Source organism: Brassica napus, chromosome A6 (assembly GCF_020379485.1).
Source record: "Brassica napus cultivar Da-Ae chromosome A6, Da-Ae, whole genome shotgun sequence".
In the NCBI taxonomy this organism is placed as follows: Eukaryota; Viridiplantae; Streptophyta; class Magnoliopsida; order Brassicales; family Brassicaceae; genus Brassica; species Brassica napus.
Genome location: NC_063439.1, coordinates 28,913,721 through 28,935,101, shown reverse-complemented (window position 1 = coordinate 28,935,101; position 21,381 = coordinate 28,913,721). Strand labels below are relative to the sequence as shown.

The 21,381-nt window shown below is 37.6% G+C and overlaps 3 protein-coding genes and 1 pseudogene across 4 annotated transcripts; 1 reads left to right on the top strand and 3 right to left on the bottom strand.

Moving 5' to 3' along the window:
• Positions 1-2,759: 2,759 nt before the first annotated feature.
• On the bottom strand, positions 2,760-4,548 carry LOC106435532 (annotated as a pseudogene).
• Positions 4,549-4,646: 98 nt separating this feature from the next.
• On the bottom strand, positions 4,647-6,066 carry LOC106435552 (probable F-box protein At4g22165). The gene has a single exon (XM_022688066.2). It carries the CDS (start codon positions 6,026-6,028, stop codon positions 4,790-4,792), a length of 1,239 nt encoding a protein of 412 aa, XP_022543787.1. The 5' UTR covers positions 6,029-6,066; the 3' UTR covers positions 4,647-4,789.
• Positions 6,067-6,926: 860 nt separating this feature from the next.
• Positions 6,927-11,111, bottom strand: LOC106435531 (cellulose synthase-like protein D4). Its single transcript, XM_013876428.3, has 3 exons — positions 10,582-11,111; positions 8,888-10,493; positions 6,927-8,769 (listed from the first exon to the last, which is right to left on the bottom strand). The coding sequence occupies exons 1-3, from the start codon at positions 10,995-10,997 to the stop codon at positions 7,459-7,461; spliced, it is 3,333 nt and encodes a 1,110-aa protein (XP_013731882.1). The 5' UTR covers positions 10,998-11,111; the 3' UTR covers positions 6,927-7,458.
• Positions 11,112-13,777: 2,666 nt separating this feature from the next.
• On the top strand, positions 13,778-21,226 carry LOC106435538 (brefeldin A-inhibited guanine nucleotide-exchange protein 1). 2 transcript variants are annotated; one of them, XM_013876435.3, is made up of 11 exons: positions 13,778-14,873; positions 14,946-15,263; positions 15,492-15,825; positions 15,919-16,341; positions 16,542-16,834; positions 17,175-17,448; positions 17,709-18,199; positions 18,399-18,720; positions 18,887-19,247; positions 19,514-20,181; positions 20,311-21,226. In XM_013876435.3, the coding sequence occupies exons 1-11, from the start codon at positions 13,903-13,905 to the stop codon at positions 20,914-20,916; spliced, it is 5,061 nt and encodes a 1,686-aa protein (XP_013731889.1). In that variant the 5' UTR covers positions 13,778-13,902; the 3' UTR covers positions 20,917-21,226. The 2 variants fall into 2 exon arrangements, with proteins under 2 accessions (XP_013731889.1, XP_013731888.1); XM_013876434.3 differs by having other exon boundaries at positions 13,778-15,263.
• Positions 21,227-21,381: the final 155 nt, after the last annotated feature.

The window sequence follows — 21,381 nt, the reverse complement described above, 5'->3', positions numbered from 1 at the left end:
CTTGTCTCAAATATCCTTAATCTCCAATACCCTCTAATCCCATGTATCCTTAATCCCATAAACCTAAATCTCAAGTACCCTTTTATCTCATATACCCATTTATCTCAAATACATCTTAATTCCTAATAACCATGATCTCATGTACCCTATTTCTCTTGTACCCTATACCTAAAGCCTTACAAAATTAAAGATGTAAAAGTTTTAATAAAATATGTAATAATTACACATATTACTGATAGTGAATATGTTTTGAACAAAATATTAAGGTGTGGAAAGGTTTAAAGATTTAATTGAGAATGTATAAATGGGTTTAAATTAGGCTCTAATAATTTGAATAAAAAAGTGGAATTCTTAAAATATTTTTAATTGGATAGAAATGAGTCTACGAAGAGGGTAATAATCTTTATAGAACAAAACAAAATCCATATAAGTCTACGAAGAGGTATAAGTAAGTATAAAACTAAGCAAACTGTTAGAACTTTGATTACGTTTTGTTTATCAGTGATACGCAAAAGTTTAAGATCTTTGAGTACCTCTTTCGATGGCGGATTCTGCTTAAGCGAGCAAGAGAGACTCAGATTGCGAGAGAAAAGGATAGAATGAAAATCCCTTGTAACACAAGTATCCCCTGCAAAAGTTACATCAACACAAACAAAAGAGAGTTTTACCTTATTCTTCTAGCCACAAATTCACTTAATTTTTCAATTAACCCCAAAAGAATCTACGGAAGTGAAGTGAAATTGCAAGAGCAAAAACAATTGAAAATCACAACTTTGTAACACCCAAAACCCTAATTGAGATTAGAAAACAATCGAGAAGGTGTTTCTGCAGGAACCCAGAAATAGACAAAACCGTACCAAAATCTGAGGACTTCAGTCACAGCGCCGCAGATAATCACCACATGGGCATCGTCGGAGAACCGCGTGGTGAACGTAACATGTTTCTTGAAATTAGAGTTTGACGTCTTTGTGTTCTTCTGGGGATCGTCGGAGAACCGCGGTGAACGTAACCTGTTCTTCTTGTAAGAAGGATAAGTTTTTGAAGAACGACCATCACCATACTTGGAGAAACTCTGCCGTTTCTTGAAATTAGGGTTTGACGTCCTTGTGTTCTTCTGGGAATCGCCATGTAGATAGATCGAGGTTTCTAGGTAAAATCATGGTTTTTGAATTTGAGAGGTTGGAGAAAGGAAGAAGAACAGAGTGATTAAAGAAAGAAGTTGATCATTGTTAAATGTTGGAGAAGATCACCGCAACTTATCTGTCGCCTTGCAATTTTAGTAGTAACATGCTTGTTTATAAAGAAAGTCCACGTGTCAATATTTCTTTTTTTGTTTTTTTGGTAAAAAAAGGAAATTCAACATATGTTACCGTTGAGATATAAAAAAACAAAAAAGAGTCTTTGTTTTGATTTTAAATTTTTCCCCGATGAGATCAAAGTTAGACTGAGAGTATAACACAGACCAACAACAAAGGATCAATCATCGTCATTTCAAGCCTCACTCGTTGACTGGTTTCAGTCCATTTTTACCCTTGCCAGATCTGAAACGAGGGCTGTCATGCACAGCAATTGTGTTCTTGTTCTGAACTGTTCCGGTGCTGTGTCGGTTCCGGTTGGAAGCTGTCTTCGGAACCTCTTCGCGGACTGCATCGCTGAAGCTTTTTCTCCGAGAAAGAATGAGTTTGGCGACTTGGGACGGATCAAAGGAAGCTAGAAAGTTACACAACATGCTACTTAAGTCACAAGAAAGAACAATGCTGAGCTCTAAGCTAAGCAAATATATACGAGTTGTGTTTCTAAATATACTTCTTGAGCTCAGGTTTCGCTGGAGGCGCCTCGTAGTAGTAGAAGTTGGGGACAGGTTTAGCCTTGAACTTGAGATTCTTTCTTAGTTGTTTCAAAGCTGCTTCTTGTTCTTCCGGCAAAAACATTGATACGACTACAAGATATTGCATTTAACATCAACAAAGAAGACACTAAATTTAAAATCAGTAAATTTCAGAAAGAGTAGTCTTTCAAATCTGCTTTAGAGTCGTCCATATCAATCTCACCCATGCATTCTTCAGCAGCAGTAAGAGGAGGCAGTTTACGAGTCTTACGCTTCAAGTTGTGTTTGTGCCAATCACTCTTACAATGCTCTCTGTATTGCTTAGCTTCCCCAACGAACGTGTGGCAAGTGCTGCACTTGGTTCCTTCTTCTTTCTTTGTACCCATCTCTTGCTTCTGCATTTTCTTGCTAAGTTCAACGACGGGATCAATAGGCAACAAGGGCTTGTTCGTCTGCAATGCCATATCATCATGCTCATCGTAATGATCCATGCTTGTGTCACCTTCAGCATGAACTGATACAGCGAGTATCTCTAATCTCCCCTCACAAGGGAAATAAGTAAGAAGCTGACGTGGAGAGCGTTGTAACTGATTCGGTTTGTGACTTAGTTATGGCTGTTAGTTGTGAAGAGAGTAGTATAAATACTTGTAATAGAGTTCGAGTAAGAGGTTCGTGTTTCATCAATATAGGTGTGTTTCTATACATTGTGCTCTATCAATCTCCTTAACCTTTGTCATCTGCACATCCTTCCCATAATCGCTTCTAGTCAATGTCCAAGCACTCCCACGGCCAGAAGTCATGCTCGTCCCTTTTTGGATGTTTTGCTTTTCTGCAACCTGCAAGGAAACTTACAAATAAAAAAGTATACAACCTGTAGTTACTTGGTTTGGAATAAACTATAATGTCATCATCATTTTGTTAGAAAGACAAAGCCAACATGAAGGTCCATTTTTATAAAAAAAATCATGCCTCATTGTACGTTATGTATCTTCAAATCTGTACACAAATATATTCAATACTTAACGGCTTCTAGGTGCCCTGCAAAAACCCCTGCACGTTGAGGAGAAACAACACCCGGTGGTCGCATCAATCTCGGATGTTTATGATAAAATCTCCTTGAATGTTTAAAGTTAAATCTTTCGTGATCCATCTACGACCCCTTACTTCAAATCCACTATAAGCTCGATCACTACTGCTCTCTCCCCCGCTTTCCCCACTCGTGTACCCTGACTTTCGCCTGTGCTTCTTAGTCCTTGTAACTCCACTGTCACTAAAACTCCCATTCAAAAGCGGATCATCGATCCCGGGAATCACTCGCCGACTAGATGATGATGATGACATGCAACTGTCATCTTTTACTCTTCTCTTGTCCTTATCGTGTTTCTTTATGTTCTGCGAGATCTTGTGCAGTTTCTCATTGAACTTTGTTATGCTCTTCTCCATAGGCTCTACTGCTTGAGTCACTGTGAACCTCACGTCTTTCACAATCTACAACATAGATATATCCTCTTTCTGATCAGAATCTCTTCATCAGATTAGAAAAAAAAAATCATTTTTTTTATTGAATTATTACGAGGAATACTCACGTATTCACCTCCACCAACGAACACATCTCTCATGCTTTCTTTGATGGTCATACAACTTCTGATATCAACGTCAGGATGTGGCAGGCGGACCTTTGTTCGTCTCTCACTGTCTCTAATCTCATCTGGATCAATAGGACAGTCGACCGATGCATAATCCCCCAGAACTGATACCGATCCAGTAAAGCGATCTCCCAGTAGACCGTAGGGTTTTGCTGGGAAGACATACAGGTGAACAACCGAAGCAATACCCATCTGCACAAGTATTAAAGAGAAACTTACGATTCATTTCGAAAAAGACATGTACCTCAATGCAAATGATGAAATCTTGAACACTAGTCTTCAGCTGCAAGCTCTGTGCAATGGAACTTTTGAACAAACCGAGGGAAGAGAGAAGAGCAATGGCAACACCTTGCCACCAAGTCAAGAACACGATTGACTTGAATGTTAGAAACTTGGCAAGGGGCTTTATGTGCGCAAGCTCATCTTTTGTTGCACCATAGAACTGAACCAGACAGTATAATGCCCATGACTGGCTAAAATTTAGAACAACTGCCAAGTAAGGGTACCTACAAAAATCACAGGCAAAATAGGTAAGATGCCATATCATATATAGTTCATCAAAGATGAAACATGCTTCTTCATTGTTATAGTACTGTGGTTTGTCAAAAAAAAAAAAAAAGAGAAGCCTCAGACGTACCCACAATCCCATTTAAACCCTCCTTCACAGTAGACACCGAAGGCTTCAAGATTCAAGAATGAGGGCAGTGAGGGCAGTGAGAGACTTTATAATCATCTGCCAAAGGAGAGGAATAGTAAAAAAAAGACATGTAGGAAGGAGGATGGGACAGCAAAGGTTAGTAGTGGGAAAGTACATACATATTGAACGATACCAAACTTAACAACTTGATAGAACCAGTGACTGAGCCCTAAACCCTAGCAGTTTTTATTCAAGGTTACTTAACTGCCTCTGAGTTTTATCATTTGTATGTCAGGGTTATCATTTTTATCTTTTCATCCATAATTCGTAGACACTGGCATGAATGATCTTGCCGTTTAGTGAAGGAAATAGACTAATCAAGAATCTCTTAAAAGCGAGCGAGAGAAGTTTCACATAACGTATACCATTCGTTTCATCTAGGCTGATATTTTGGGATCCGGTTAATTATTTAATTCATCTCATTTCAGTATATGCTTTATGTAGCACATTTATCTCCTCACCGAAACTTACCCAATAACCAAAATAGATTTTTATTATATATTATAATAATTAGGGAAGTCATTAACCAAACCAGATGACACCATAGCAGTTGTGATGTTAGCAGAGGATTTTAGGAAACCAAAGAAAAATAAAACAACATACAGTAGTTGAGATGAATTATGTCTGCTTGAAACTTGGTAGGAACCATAGAGATCTTGCGAGTTGTTCTTGGGACGAACAATCAAACTTGTGCAGCGGCTCCATCTCCTTTGTCTCGAAATTGAAGAGACAAATTTGAGTAGTGTTCTTTCCACGACAAGTAGTCTTGTAGTAGATGGAATTTCTCTTAAAACCACCCACAATGTCATCATTAGCGAGCACAGTGATGCCTAGATCAAAAACCATTGCCTCGTTGCCCAAAGAATCAACTTGTTCATACTTGTTAAACAAACCTGATGAATAAACCTTGTAGACGCGGAAGGACCAGAGTGAAGTGAAAAGTGTTGCCCAGTTTTCAACATAGAGGACATCTCCTGTTACTGTGACTACAAGTTTTGCATTGGTAATCCTCCATGAATTTCCTGTTGGATCAAGTGAAGAGATGTTGCCTGGAACACCACCACACTGAAAGGTCTCTCGCGGAATCTCTCCGGAGAAGTCGAATATTTTGATAAAACCATTACTACCAATGTAGTCCTTTAGGAGGTAGTAAAGCTTTTGATCTTTGTAAACCATGTGAGAACAACCATAATCTACGGGAATTTGAATCTGATTCCAGAACGTATCTCCTTTCTTGGAATAAGCTACACACCATTCGCCAAATCCCCACAAAACTAGGTATTCTTTGGTGTGTTCGTCAATCCAAAACACAGGTGATACTATTTTAATATCTTTGCGATTCCTTTTGCGATGACCATTCGAAATACAAAACCAACCTTTTAAGGTTCGCTCCAGCTTTGTCGTTCCTAGTTGCGACTCCACCGGAGGTAAATCAATCCTCTCATGGGTAAATATATTCAAAAGGTAGAGATTATACCAATAATCGACCATAAAGAGCCAATTACCATATGTTGCTAAGCAATAACTGTTTGCGAATTCAACATCCTCATCTCGGATTTTGTAAAGCTTGTCCTTTTCCCCGGGATTGAACAGCTTGCACCAATGGTTGTTGATCTTGTCGTCTTCGTCGGGCAAGAGAATCAGCCAAGGGATCTGCTTTTTCGCCACACATCGTTTCGCAGCAGAGTACCAAGACGAACATACGGATTCAGCTCGTCGAGAATCAGCAAAGTCAAGGCGTTCCAACACTGAATTTATGAGATCTTGAGGAAGCTCGGACCAGGATTTGGATTTATCTCCTCGTCTCTGTACCTTGTAAGAATTAGGTTTATGCTGCAGCTTCATCGAGAATGCCATACCCTGAAAAATCCCAAACCACCCCGACTGTTTTTGTAGGGGTTGTTAAATTAGGGTCACAATAGATTCTGTTTAAAATGGGTTCGAGCCCATTACCCTAAGCCGTAGAGGTGTCAAGCGGGCCTAAGATCCGCTGGTCTGGCCCAAAGAGTACTATGACGGACACATAAATATTAGGTCCTTTAAAAGGTGAGTTTCACGGTCCATGCGAATTACGGGTTTTATCAGATTATGTCTGCGGTTAACGGATTGGCATATTTAATAAATATTTTTACATAGTTGTGAATATATATTATTTAAAAGGAGTATTTAGGTGAATATACAAATTTGGAGCGGAAGTGTGCATTGTTTTAAAATAATTTGTGAACCTAAACGGTGGCATGCGTAACAAGACTAGATTAACCTCGACATGTAACTTGATACTTTTTTCGAATTTTCCTTATGTGTATAGTATAATCCAATGCTTTGATTAGGCCTAAAATGATGTTCAGTTAACAACATCTAATAGCTTTTGAATCTCTTTATTAATAGCATATAATAGCACCACTGAAACTTTATATTCCATAAATTCCAAAATTAAATAAAACACACAAATTTTAGAAAAGCTTTAGTTTCTTATTTATAAGTTTCTTCTCTTAGTTCAATATATTTATAAATAATTTTACAAATAAAATTAGTAAAATTATATTTTAAAATAATAATTATATAGAATGATACATTTAAAACTATATTTAATTGTACATATATATCTATTTGTATAAAAGTAGAAGGAGAGAGGATATTCAGCTCTAATTTTTTTTAATATTTGTGTTTTGTTTCGTTTTTAATAAAGATTGATTTTAAATATTTGGTTGTTCTAATGATTATGGATATTCAGAATTTTTTATTATGTCGCTAATGAATCAAATTAAATTTAATAGATAAAATATTCAGTCATACTCATAATAATACACCTCAATACATCTTTATAGCTACGATCTAACCATTTTTATTACAACTTACTCTAAGCACTCACTGTAAACATGTTTTCACAGCTGGAAGAACATGCTTATCAACAAGACATTGAAATAATTCTAAATTACCTAATGACTTATATTTTATAACATATAAATATGAATATAAATATAAATATAAATACAAATATATGTTGAACAAAACAAAATACGAACACATAATCAACTTTATAGGAAAACTCAGCCGTAGCAAATTATAAGAATAATACAATTATTAGAAAATGTAAAATAATTATATAATAAAAAAGAAATTTCTTTATTAGCTAGATAAAGATGTGACTTTTAATAAAAATTAAAAAATGAATAATAAATTTATTTTAGAATAATTTTCACAATTTAAGATAAATTTAAAAATTATTTTTTCTTATTTTCCGCCCATATGACAGGCCCACCCTAGTATATATATATATAAATGTTTTAAGGAAATTGAAATCCACCACCTCCGACACCTTCAGCAGCAGCGGCAGGTCCGGTGTTAGGATTAATAGCCGTCCATAGTAGAGAGATAGTGATGGCAATTAGACCTGCCCACACAAAAACTATTGTTGGAGTCTTGCCTCTCCTTCCCATTAATCCTTTTGCAAAAGGATACAAATGTGCTAACACCCAGAAGCTAAAAAAAGCTCCTCCTATTAATTTGCTCCATTGTGGCACCGCTTGGTATATCGTCCTGACAAACGCTACCACAATTGCTATTATGTTTACCATTGCTATCACTATGGGTGGTATCATTAGAGATGACCATTTCACTATGTATAAATCTGCGTATATATCATCAATGTCATCTCCCCCGGATTTAGACGTTAAGGTAAAAGAGATCTCGATCCCTGCAATAACTTTGAGGACTCCTTGGACTACAGCATAAAGGTGAGAGCTTGTTCCGGAGATAAGCCACCACTGTTCATTTCTCCACCATTCTTCTAGTTCGATGCCCGACCACTTGACCTCTAGAACCGCCAAGCCAATCAAACAGATGGTAATCATAAGGAGGTAAACTAAGAAGGAGATACTAAGTGTTCGTACTATAAACTGTCCAGAGAAAAGAGAGAATGCTGGAAGAAAACAATAGAGGATGAGAAACAAAGAGGTGAAGGGATATATTCCGACATTGAGGTATGCAAGGCGTTGGAGGAACTTGAGACGTTTTGAGGCAAGAATGGCGTTGTTTCTAGAGAAGAATATCTCCACAGAGCCGGTGGCCCATCGCAACACTTGGTGAAGGCGATCTGTGAGATTAATGGGTGCAGAACCGCGGAAAGAATCTCGTTTGGTGATGCAGTAAACAGAGCGCCATCCACGATTATGCATGCGGTACCCTGTGACAACGTCCTCTGTCACCGACCCATAAATCCATCCGACTCTGTCTCCCCACTCTGTTTTGTCCTCATACCAACAAGAGATTACAGAAACAGACTCTGCGACAGTTGTGGCATCAAGAGGGTCACGGGGGACTCTAAGGGCTCCAGGAGGACGGCCATACTTGACCGCTGGGTGGTCTGCCAATGGGCGACCTTGGAACTCTGCAATAGGAATTGACTCGGCTAGGAGTGTGGAGTTTCCAAAGCGCTTGGGAAGTTGTGTGACATCAAGGTCTGGATCAAAGTCACTGGTGGTTAGCGCCTCTGTTTCTGAATCTTTCTTCTCAAGAATCTTATCCGGATTGGGTGGATCAAAACCGTATAAAGCAAATCGCCTAAACATAGTACCAGTTCCAACATAAACTGGTCCCTGCAAAAAAAAAAAAAAAAAATATATATATATATATATATATATATATATATATATATATTCAAATTAATATTTTCTTATAAATCAACAAATATAAACATGTGGTTTGGATATGAACCTGAACACCGTCGAGAGCACGCATATTACCGTCAAAGAATACGGTGTTGTTATTCGCATATCTATCAGAAGGATCAATACCTTCAAATCTTTGTGGAAATTGAATGTAGCAAATATCTTCCCCACCTCTGTCCATCATAAAACACATCCCTTCTCGAATGGCCTTACAGTTATAGATGTAATGATCACAATCAAGATTAAGGATGAAAGGTCCATTTGAGAGAATAGCAGAGGCACGAACAAGTGCATTCATAGCTCCAGCTTTCTTGTTGTGATCATATCCAGGTCGCTTCTCACGTGACACATACACCAACATTGGTAATCTAGTATCTGTGTCTGAAAAATCAATGATCTTATCGTTGCTACTACCGATTAAAGGATCGCTGCTGGGTGGTTTCAACATGACTTGTAAAATTCCAGCATGATCACCTTTGGCATGCTCTCGAGTAGCGGCTGCCCAAGTTCCTGGCCAGTGGGTACCATCAGCCATCCATGTGGCTTTGAGGACCTTCACAGGTTCCATTGGATCACCTCCGCTTTCTCTCATCTGTTTTAGAGCTTTCATTTCCTCTCTTGCATTAAATGCATCTGACCTTCTTCGTATTGAGTCGGGGAGGCCATTGGTGCGAACCTTGAACTCATCATACTCTCTCTTAATCTTCCTCCTATCTTTCACAAAATCAATCCTACTCTTATTCTTTGTTGGATCTATCTTGAGACTAAAATATGAATCTGGATTCCGGGGTTCAATGTTGTGTTTGCGACAAAAAGGCACCCATAAGTCTGCAAAACTAGCAGCTTCTGCCATAGCTTCAAATGATAAAAGGGCTCCTCCATCATCAGAAAGGTAACACGACACTTTCTCCACTGGATAGTCAACAGCTAATATGGAAAGAATAGTGTTGGCAGTGACAAGGGGTGGCTCTTTCTCAGGATCCGCTGTGGACACAAAGAGGTCAATACCTGGGAGATCTGACCTCCCTGTGGGGTTTGAAGGAGAAGGCATGTCAAATTTGTCACGAAGAACTTCTAGATCGGTAGAGCGGTTTATGGGACACAACTTAGGTATTTGGTCTAATATCCATGAAAATCCAAACCAAAGCTCACATATTATTGACATCAACCATAGCCATACTGCATCCTCATTTGGGTTTCGAATCCTCCAAGTTAGGAAAAAACATAGCACGACAAAACGAACAACGATTAGTAGTCTATACGGGCTTATGATGGCAGCTGGGATTGGGATCCGCCGGCTCAGCGGCCGCCATGGCTTGTCAGCTGTTTCCACCATTCCACCTCTCATTTCTTCATCCATATCATCACCATACATTTCATCTTGAGGCCAATACGCATTACCGTAACCATATGTGCCTTGTGTTTCAAATAACCACCGGTTGTGATCAAATTCGCCGTTTTGATTTCTTTTCATCATAGACATGTTATTGTTGCCACGTTGACCTTTTCCTGGAGCTGGCAAAGGAAGAGCACCACTAGAAAAATCAGGTGTATCATCGTCAAGATCTCCGATTCTATATTGTTCTTTACATCCTGGACATAAACCTGTTTCTTTTTGGGCATCCATGAAACAATCTCTGCAGATCTTGAACCTAAACAAACCAGTAATTGATCAGAGACCTCTTTATTGTCTTGTGAAACAACTATATTAAATAAAAATGTTGATAAACTTTTACGTACCGGCATTCACATGGCATTACATCCTTTCCTCTCTCATCTTTCATGACATTTCCATCGCAAGCAGGCATGGCACATGAAGAACCTTTAGCACCAGCCATCTGAGGGTGTGTCACATCTGAATCGATGACTTTGTCCATAAGATGTGCACGTGTGACACTGTTAAAACCACCAGTAAATAGGGAATTTGATACATACTGCTCTTCGGCTTTGGTGGCCATTGGCTGGTTGTCAGGCGTCGGAGGTATGTGAACGGTATAGTTCGAATAGTCTCCTGAAAGCTCACCTGATAATTCAATATTATCTCGGGATAAACTCACGTAACGTCCGCTAGATGTTCGTCTTGCAAACTTAACGGTCTGGCCACTACCAGAATTGTTACGAACTTTCTTAGAAGTTTGCGGAGGAGTGGACGCCATTTTGAAGCCAAACAAAGAAGCTTGGTTTATGAGTGAATCAATGTAACCATGCACAATAAAGATGAGACATGAGTTTTTACTTTCTTAATTATTTGGAGAAAATAAAGAAAAAGATAAGGAGGAGAGGATTATCAGGACATTAAAAAAAAAAACAGTTTGTGGCATGGATCTCTATTTGAGGCTTCCCACCAACCTATTTTTACAAAGTTTCTTCTGCTATTTTGGGATTTTCATGTTTTTAATTCATTTTATTGCGGGAACCAATGCTTCACAATTCGAAAACAGCATGAAAATTGATAATCTCTTACTTACATATATCCCATAAAAGTATTTATATTTACAATATGTAATAGAATGTATCAACAACTAATATAAAATAATTGACAACTAAAATATGTATATACTAATTTTGAAAATTAGTTCAAGTTCAATAATTTTCAATTAATATTTGATTCATATACTAATTTTTCATTTAGATATATTAACAATAGACATATTGAATCTTTTTTCTTAAATAACAAGAAAAGGATACAACTGAATTGCAGACACTAATAAACGTTGAAACTTTTTACAAATATTTAAAAATGTTATTGTGGTGTTGTATACGGAAACAAAAGGAAACGTTATAAGGGGGGGATCCATTGATCAACGAGGAGAGTTTTTCTTTGAAAGTGGCAACTGGCAAGTATGACTATATTAAATCGGTACATTCACATTTTGCTATTTGGATAACAAATACTAATGTTTCCACATCGTGCAATTCCAATCAACGAATTTAGGAAACATATATTTCTGTACCCAAAAATTAAATATAAATATTTTGAAAAATTAATAGTAGTATACATTTAGTTAAGAAAAAAAAATCTGCAGTATAATATTTTTAGTAACAACAATATTTTAAAATTTTGTATAATAGAATCATAAATTAATATACTAGCTACCATTTATTTCATTTGCTTATGGTTTCCTTTAAATTTCCTTCATAATTGGCAAGCTTTAAAGATTGCAATCCATATATGAAACGTGGAAGATTGCCCACAAAAATAACAATTTAACACAAACATAACAATTTAACACACACTTTTTTATATACTTTAAAAACCAAATAAAAACATGAAATATGTACTTTTTTGGCTTATAATATTTCCAACTTTTCTAATAATAACAAAATTTTAATGAAATTTCCTATTGGGTTCAAAATGATAAAAAACCACATATGTAAAAGCAATTGATCATACAAAGAGAAATGCAAAAGTGATAAATTTAAACTATAAATAAAAAAAATTATACAAGTAATGTATGAAACTCTAAAAATTTATATTCAGATTTATTTTTTAGGATATTATTCTACCCATTTATTTTAAATTAAAGTTTTAATACCAAATATTGTAGGATATCCATTAGTAGCTTATGGCAATATATATTATATATAAAATAAAAATATTATATTATAAGAATATGGACTAATACACATAAAAATAATTTTATAAAAGTACACAATATAAAACTAGTGTAGATCTTCAATAAATATGGAAATTAATGCTATTGAACAATAAAGATTTGATTACAATTTGTATATCTTATATAATTTTTTTTTCTAAATTTATATATTAGAATAAAAATTAGATTTTTCTTATGTTATTTTAAAAACTTTAAAACAGTTATAAATTAATAAAAATGTCAAACAAACTCACATCAAAAATTATGTGACTAGTAGTTTAAAATTTTGGTTATAAAAAGTACAAATGATAACAATCATATGAATAGAAAACTTCATTTAATAAATAGTAGATATTTATACTAAAACTATACTACATCTATATTGATATCATCTAAATTTAACCATTTACCTTTTTAAAAGTTTATAAATGTTTTCATTTCAAAGTTTTAGAAATATTTAATATAGTCAAATTGATAAATAATTAAATACTAGATTTTGACCCGCGCTTGGAAAGCGCGGGTTTGTTTTCGAAATTCAATATAAATTTTTGATGAATTTCTATATAAGAGTATAAGTTTAAGTACATTTATTCGAAATCTCAAATCGAATCGTATCAAACTGAAAAAAGAACCGAGCAGATCATATATCTTTAGAATCCAAAATTGAAATCAAACCAAAAACTGAATGGGTACCGGAATATTTAAAGTACAAATTATATATTCATAAATATTAATGATGATGACTAATAGTGCATCAATATCATTTAAATGGTGAGAAGAAATTTCTTTTTTAAAATTATTGAACTCTTTTTAGCGGAGTACATATGTGATTTATAAACGAATTAAGATATAAGAAATGTTTTTATATCCGATCCAGATCTGTGATCGAACTGGTAAATATAGTGGTCTAAAATAATCTGGAATGGTTTATGTTTTTCATGTAGCATTCTGTCAGATTTTTTACAAACTCATATGTTTCCACAAAATTTGTATTCAATGAAAACTTATTAATTAAAATCCAATAAAACCAAAAAAATCCGCCATTAATCCGTGGACCGACACCGATTAACCCGGTAAAACCATAATTTTAATACTTTTTAAACATTTCATATACTTTACAATACTACAAAAAACTGAATAAACTATTTTATTTGTCATATAAATAAATTTATTGTATTTATGTTATGCATTTTAATTAAGTGTCATAATAACACTTGACTATTATTTAACAGAAGTGGTTTAAGGATTAAACTTCATTAGACGCAGAGGGTTAACGTTACTTATACAACATCTTTGTTAAAGGGTTATTTCATTATAAAAATAGTTTTGAGAGTAAAGATGGATAGGCAAATAGTTGAAGGCTTTGCTTAGTTAAACTCCCAACCAAAAGAAAATTGCATTTCCATTTCCATTTCATTTCATTGGCCGTTTATTTTGAATGTGTTGTTAGATCCGTCGGCGTCCCATGTCGTCGTCGCAGAACCTTGGTGGCGCCACCAGATGCGGCCGGGTCGTTGGGCCAACACTGGACAAAATCATCAAAAACGCCGCCTGGCGCAAGCATACATTCCTGGTTTCCGCCTGTAAATCTGTCCTCGACAAGCTCGAATCACTCTCCGATTCTCCCGATCCTTCATCGCCTCTCTTTGGTCTCTCCACCTCCGATTCGGATGCTGTCCTTGAGACTCTCCTTCTCTCCCTTGATACCGCATACACCAAGGTTGTTGAGCCTGCTCTCGATTGCTCTTTCAATCTCTTCTCCCTCTCCCTCCTCCGAGGCGAGGTATGCTCCTCGTCTCCCGACTCTCTTCTCTACAAGCTCATCCACGCGATCTGCAAGGTTTACAGCCTTGGCGAGGAGTCAGTTGAGCTAGCAGTCCTCCGCGTCCTCCTCGCTGCTGTCAGATCTCCTCTCATCATGATTCGAGGCGATTGTTTGCTCCATCTTGTGAGGACTTGCTACAACGTGTATCTCGGCGGATTCAATGGGACCAACCAGATCTGCGCCAAATCTGTACTAGCTCAGATTATGATCATCGTCTTCACCAGATCCGAGGCGAATTCTATGGATGTATCATCATTCAAAACGGTTAACGTCAACGACTTGCTTGCCATCACAGATAAAAATGTCAACGAAGGGAACTCTGTTCATATTTGCCAGGGATTCATTAACGACGTAGTTACGGCCGGAGAAGCTGCTCCTCCCCCGGATTTCAGATTAGTCATAGAACCAGGCGAGAATCCTGAGGATGGGGGCACAAGCAAGATCAGGGAAGACGGATTCCTTTTGTTCAAAAATCTATGTAAGTTGTCCATGAAGTTCTCGTCACAAGAGAACACCGACGATCAGATTCTTGTGAGGGGCAAGACTTTGTCTCTGGAGTTGCTCAAAGTTATAGTTGATAACGGTGGCCCAATTTGGCGCTCTGACGAAAGGCAAGTTTTATCTTTGATTCTACAAAGTCTGTGTTATATGAGCATCCTAGAGCTAACCCCTAAAATATGCAGGTTTCTAAATGCCATTAAGCAGTATCTTTGCTTGTCGCTGTTAAAGAATAGCGCACTCTCCGTAATGTCTATTTTTCAACTTCAATGTGCTATCTTCACCAGCTTACTACGGAAATATAGATCGGGCATGAAATCAGAAGTAGGCATATTCTTCCCCATGCTTGTCCTCCGAGTCCTTGAAAATGTTCTTCAGCCAAGTTTCTTGCAAAAAATGACTGTGCTCAGCCTACTTGACAACATTTGCCAAGACCCGTACCTAATCATTGACATATTTGTCAACTTTGACTGTGATGTGGAGTCACCAAACATCTTCGAAAGGTATTGGCAAATTTTTTTTTTTTTTTATTGTATGTCTCCCCAGATAGTTTTGCTGTTATCTGTTTCCGAAATTGGCATTCCAGATGTTGTCAGATTACAATTCTTAGTTGAAAACTCTAGTTATCGATCAGGCACCAGCGTAGCCTACGGTTGATATTTAATCCATTATTAGTCCTGTACATTAGTAACATGTATTATAGCTCTTATAATTCTATCAAATGTTTGCAGGATAGTCAACGGTCTTCTGAAAACTGCTCTTGGGCCTCCTCCTGGTTCCTCGACCACTTTGACCGCTGTCCAGGACATTACGTTTAGGCACGAATCAGTGAAGTGCTTGGTTAGCATTATTAAGGCAATGGGAACATGGATGGACCAACAATTTAGCGTGGGAGAATCACTTTTGCCCAAGAGCGTAGAAAATGAAGCACTTGGAGACAATTATTCCAACCCAAATGAAGAAGACGGGACAACTGCAGATCATGACTTTCACCCAGATTTGAGTTCAGAGTCATCAGAGGCTGCAACTCTTGAACAGAGGAGGGCGTACAAAATTGAACTCCAGGTCTTATTTTGCTTCATAAAAGAACTAAAATGTTACTTAATCCCATTAGGCGATGTGAGTTTCCTTTTATCATCTTTCTTGGTTTATGTGCAGAAAGGCGTCGCTCTATTCAACAGAAAGCCTTCAAAGGGCATTGAGTTTCTTATAAGCTCTAAAAAGGTTGGCAGCTCCCCAGATGAGGTGGTGTCGTTCCTGAGGGATACCACAAGCTTGAATCCAACCATGATTGGAGATTATTTAGGTGAAAGAGAGGAGTTTCCAATGAAAGTTATGCATGCCTATGTGGACTCGTTTGATTTCAAGGAGATGAATTTTGGTGAGGCAATTAGGTTTTTCTTAAGGGGGTTCAGGCTTCCTGGAGAAGCACAGAAAATTGACCGCATAATGGAAAAGTTTGCTGAACGATTTTGCAAATGCAATCCAAATTCATTCAGCAGTGCGGACACAGCATATGTTCTTGCATACTCTGTGATAATGCTTAACACTGATGCCCATAATATTATGGTTAAAGAAAAGGTTAGTTTTATTGGCTGTCACAGTTCGTTCAATCCATGTTATGTTAGCTTTTGGACTGCATTTACTTTTGTTAAGCATTTAATGGTTATTTCTGTACTCAGAAATTGTTAATGAATATTGGAGACTGCTTTTTTTTGGTAGAAGATTTACAGTGTATAATTACACGTTTTATATTTGATTTTCTTGTTTATAACCATCAGATGACCAAGGCTGATTTTATCAAAAATAACCGAGGCATTGATGATGGCAAAGATCTTCCAGAAGAGTACCTTGGTGCGCTTTATGACCAAGTTGTCAAAAATGAAATAAAGATGAGTTCTGATTCTTCTGCTCCAGAAAGCAGGCAGTCCAACGGCCTGAATAAACTACTGGGTCTAGACGGTATACTCAACCTGGTTTACTGGACACAAACAGAAGAAAAAGCGGTTGGGGCTAATGGTCTTCTTATAAAGCATATTCAAGAAAAGTTCAGGTCGAAGTCTGGAAAATCAGAGTAAGATCATTTACCGTTCACTTAAGGTCTAGTTTTAAATGAAACACGAGACCATAGGACTAGATAGTATTGATTGTAAAATGGATTCTAATGAAGGATTATGACGACTGATGTTCTTAGTATGATGTTGCTGAGCGGGTCGTAAGATTAGCAAACCAATCTAAAACCAGGCTTTTCCTGTAACGTAAATAAACCATATTCACCCTTTAGTTTACCTTGTGTGTTCCTGATAAACTCTCTTTTTGAGGATTAAGGTTGACAAATACCGTGGAGGAATTTTTTTGGATCTGCAGTCAAATTATTGATCTCATGACTTGGATTTTTTTTTCCGGTCTTGTAGATCAGCTTACCATGTCGTCACAGATGTCGCAATATTGCGTTTTATGGTTGATGTTTCCTGGGGACCAATGCTTGCCGCATTCAGTGTTACACTTGATCAGAATGATGACAGGCTTGCTGCAGTTGAATGCTTACGAGGCTTTCGGTATGCCGTTCATGTTACAGCAGTTATGGGTATGCAAACGCAAAGAGATGCATTTGTCACTTCCATGGCCAAGTTCACAAATCTCCATTGCGCAGGAGATATGAAGCAAAAGAATGTAGATGCTGTTAAAGTAAGTTTCTAATATGGAAATCGTTGTTCAGAATCAAAGCAAGTGTCATTTTCTGTTTTGCTTTCCTCAGATGAAGGAGTAAACACAAAGAAAAGTATTCTGAGGCATACTCACTTAATTACATCATGCTTTTTAATTTTCTCTTTTCACGGTTTGTTGTTATTTGTTTCTTTAGTGTAAATCTTCTCCCTCCCTTGATGAAGAGGAGCACGTGTGACTCACCTCTTCATAACTTCATTATTATTTCTTATGCTATCCAGGCTATCATATCAATTGCCATTGAAGATGGTAACCACTTGCAAGATGCTTGGGAGCATATTTTGACTTGTCTTTCCAGAATTGAGCATTTGCAATTATTGGGTGAGGGAGCTCCAAGCGATGCATCTTATTTTGCATCATCCGAGACGGAGGAGAAGAAAGCCTTGGGTTTTCCTAATTTGAAGAAAAAAGGAGCCCTCCAGAATCCGGTAATGATGGCAGTTGTTCGAGGGGGTTCATACGACAGCAGTGCGATTGGACCAAATGTGTCGGCCCTTGTGAGGCAGGATCAAATCAATAACTTCATTGCAAACTTGAATTTGCTTGACCAGATCGGGAGTTTTCAGTTGAGTAATGTGTATGCTCATAGCCAGCGGTTGAAGACTGAAGCCATAGTAGCATTTGTCAAAGCTCTGTGCAAAGTCTCTATGTCAGAACTGCAGTCTCCTACAGATCCTCGAGTATTTAGCCTCACAAAATTAGTTGAGATCGCGTAAGATTTTACATACTCTCTCTATAGATCACGTTGAATGAGAAATGGACATATTGAATACATCTGTCTTGGCTACGGAATTGGTATCGCTTTTGCACCTTGATTGACTGATAAGATTCTTTTTCTTTTCTTTTTTTTGAACACCTGACTAATAAGATTTCAACTTGCATATTTACATCTTTGTTTTCTTGCTGTTCAGCCACTACAACATGAACCGCATCAGGCTAGTCTGGTCACGCATATGGAGCATCCTGTCAGATTTTTTTGTATCTGTAGGCTTATCAGAGAATCTTTCTGTTGCAATATTCGTTATGGACTCACTACGACAGCTTTCTATGAAGTTCTTGGAACGCGAGGAGCTAGCTAATTACAACTTCCAGAATGAATTTCTTCGACCGTTTGTCATTGTTATGCAGAAAAGCAGTTCTGCTGAAATTAGAGAACTAATAGTTAGGTGCATTTCTCAAATGGTACTCAGCCGTGTCAGTAATGTGAAATCAGGGTGGAAAAGTGTTTTCAAGGTATATTCTATTATCCTAGCAGCCACATATATGATTGATCTCATGTTAAGAGGAAAAACGCTGGACCCAAAATATTATGCGAAGTCGTTTATCTGTTTGTGTATTTTTTCTTTAAGGCATGCTCTGGTGGTCGACATGTTTTACTAAGTGACCAATCTCCTTTCAGGTTTTCACAACTGCAGCAGCTGATGAAAGAAAGAACATTGTGGTGTTGGCCTTCGAGACAATGGAAAAAATCGTCCGAGAGTATTTTTCATATATCACAGAGACGGAGGCAACAACTTTTACTGATTGTGTTAGATGTCTTATAACTTTCACTAACAGCAAGTTTACCAACGATGTTAGCCTGAATGCTATTGCGTTTCTACGATTTTGTGCACTAAAACTTGCAGACGGAGGCCTTGTGTGGAATGAGAAGAGTAGGTCTAGCAGTCCCAGTACTCCAGTAACAGATGACTGCGCACCAAATATCCAAAATTTTATGGAAGTAGATGAGAACATATCATATTGGGTTCCTTTGCTCACAGGTAATCTGTTATATTTTTAATCTGTGAATATTACCTCGATTTAAACGCATCACAGATATTCTGGGGACCTTAAAGTTTTCGAATTGCTATTATAAGATACTTATTCAGTTGATGTTTCGTCCAACTTAGTTGATATTTGATTTACTGGGAAGTTAGGAAAGGACATGTCCCTGCATACTGATTTAATTTCTGATATTTGATTTACTGGGAAGGTAGGAAAGGACATGTCCCTGCATACTGATTTAATTTCTTTGATTTCATTACAGGATTGTCTAAGCTAACTTCTGATTCCAGATTAGCAATTCGTAAAAGCTCCTTGGAAGTGCTCTTTAATATTTTAAAGGATCATGGCCATCTCTTTTCACAAACGTTCTGGATCGGCGTTTTCAGTTCTGTTATTTATCCTATATTTAACAGTTTGTGGGGAGAGAAAGATCTACTTTCTAAAGATAAAGATGAACACAGTTCATTGCCATCCACATATGGTCCACATTCTAATGGGGTTTCTTGGGATTCTGAGACTTCAGCTATGGCGGCACAGTCTCTGGTGGACCTATTTGTCAGTTTTTTTACTGTGATTAGGTCTCAACTTTCTAGTGTGGTATCACTACTTGCTGGTCTTATAAGAAGTCCAGCTCAGGGTCCTACAGTAGCTGGAATCGGGGCGTTGCTGCGGTTGGCAGACGAATTGGGTGGGAGGTTCTCAGAAGACGAGTGGATGGAGATATTTTTGGCTGTGAAAGAAGCTGCTTCATTGACATTGTCTAGTTTCATGAAGATACTGAGAATCATAGATGACGTTCAAGATGAGGAAACATTGTCTGATCAGGACTTTAGTAATGAAGATAATGTGGACGAGGATAGCCTGCAAACTATGTCGTATGTTGTTTCAAGAACAAAGAGTCACATAACCGTCCAGTTACAAGTTATTCAGGTAATGTACAAAAATGTTTTACTGTTGCAGTGAGTTGCCAAGCTTTGGTTGTGTATGCTCTACTTTGCCCTGATACAGAATTAACGATATGTTGCCATCTCACACTACTCCATTTTATCCTGCTTTCAGGTAGTGACCGATCTCTACCGAGTCCATCAGCAGTCACTGTTGGCATCTCATGTCGCAGTTATACTGGAGATACTCTCATCAATCACATCACACGCCCACCAGCTAAATTCTGATCTGATACTGCAGAAGAAAGTAAGGAGGGCATGCTCTATCCTGGAACTCTCTGAACCTCCCATGCTTCATTTCGAAAACGACACCCACCAGAACTACCTGGAGGTTCTTCAGGACATACTAACAGACAATCCAGGAGTGTCCGTGGAGCTAAGTATAGAGTCTCAACTGATTACAGTGTGTGTAAAAATTCTGAAGATGTACCTGAAATGCACAGTGTTTGAGGGTGCAGAGTTGGAAGAAACCAAGCAGCCCAAAAACTGGATTCTTCCCATGGGAGCGGCAGCGAAGGAAGAAGCAGCAGCGAGGTCTCCGCTAGTGGTTGCGGTGCTGAAGGCACTTAGGGGTCTGAAAGGAGATTCATTCAAGAGGTATGCACCAACTTTTTTCCAGTTGTTGGTGGAGCTTGTGCGGAGTGAGCACATCAACTCGCAAGTACCACAAGTGTTAAGCACCGTGTTCCATACGTGTATGGGTCCAATGATGGGTGAATAGAATAGGATGGTTTAGTTATACTTTTTGACACTGGAGCACCTGAAGGAAAGTTTGCGAGCAGAACAGAAAACTGTGATTTCTTTTGTTTTTGTTTTTCTAGTTTTTGTATTATTGACAGAAGATCCTAGGTTTTGAGTGGTAATTGATTATTGTTATAGAAGCTAAGAATGGTAGGATGAGATTCCGCGATCATTAGAATTACTACTCTGCACTGCCTATATTCTCTCTTCCAGTCATGATTGTAATTTGTAAATGCAGAACTCCCTAAGCATAATAAATAATAACTTGCGAGGAAGTTGTCATCGATGAAGATCATATAACAAGAGAAGCAAAACCATTGTTATCATCAACTAGTAACTAATTAGGAGAAACTGACAATAAAATAAAATTCAGGATATGATGTCATTTACGGGAAGTAGAGTGCAGTGAGGTGGTATGCCAGAAGGCCAGTGTAACTTACGGTAA

Coding starts and splice junctions, on each gene's coding strand:
- LOC106435538 (XM_013876434.3), top strand. CDS start 13,903: ATGTCGTCGTCGCAGAACCTTGGTGGCGCCACCAGATGCGGCCGGGTC. Junction 15,264..15,491: donor TCACCAAACATCTTCGAAAG/GTATTGGCAAAT, acceptor AAATGTTTGCAG/GATAGTCAACGGTCTTCTGA. Junction 15,826..15,918: donor CGTACAAAATTGAACTCCAG/GTCTTATTTTGC, acceptor GTTTATGTGCAG/AAAGGCGTCGCTCTATTCAA.
- LOC106435531 (XM_013876428.3), bottom strand. CDS start 10,997: ATGGCGTCCACTCCTCCGCAAACTTCTAAGAAAGTTCGTAACAATTCT. Junction 10,494..10,581: donor GTAATGCCATGTGAATGCCG/GTACGTAAAAGT, acceptor TGGTTTGTTTAG/GTTCAAGATCTGCAGAGATT. Junction 8,770..8,887: donor GTGCTCTCGACGGTGTTCAG/GTTCATATCCAA, acceptor TTTTTTTTGCAG/GGACCAGTTTATGTTGGAAC.
- LOC106435552 (XM_022688066.2), bottom strand. CDS start 6,028: ATGGCATTCTCGATGAAGCTGCAGCATAAACCTAATTCTTACAAGGTA.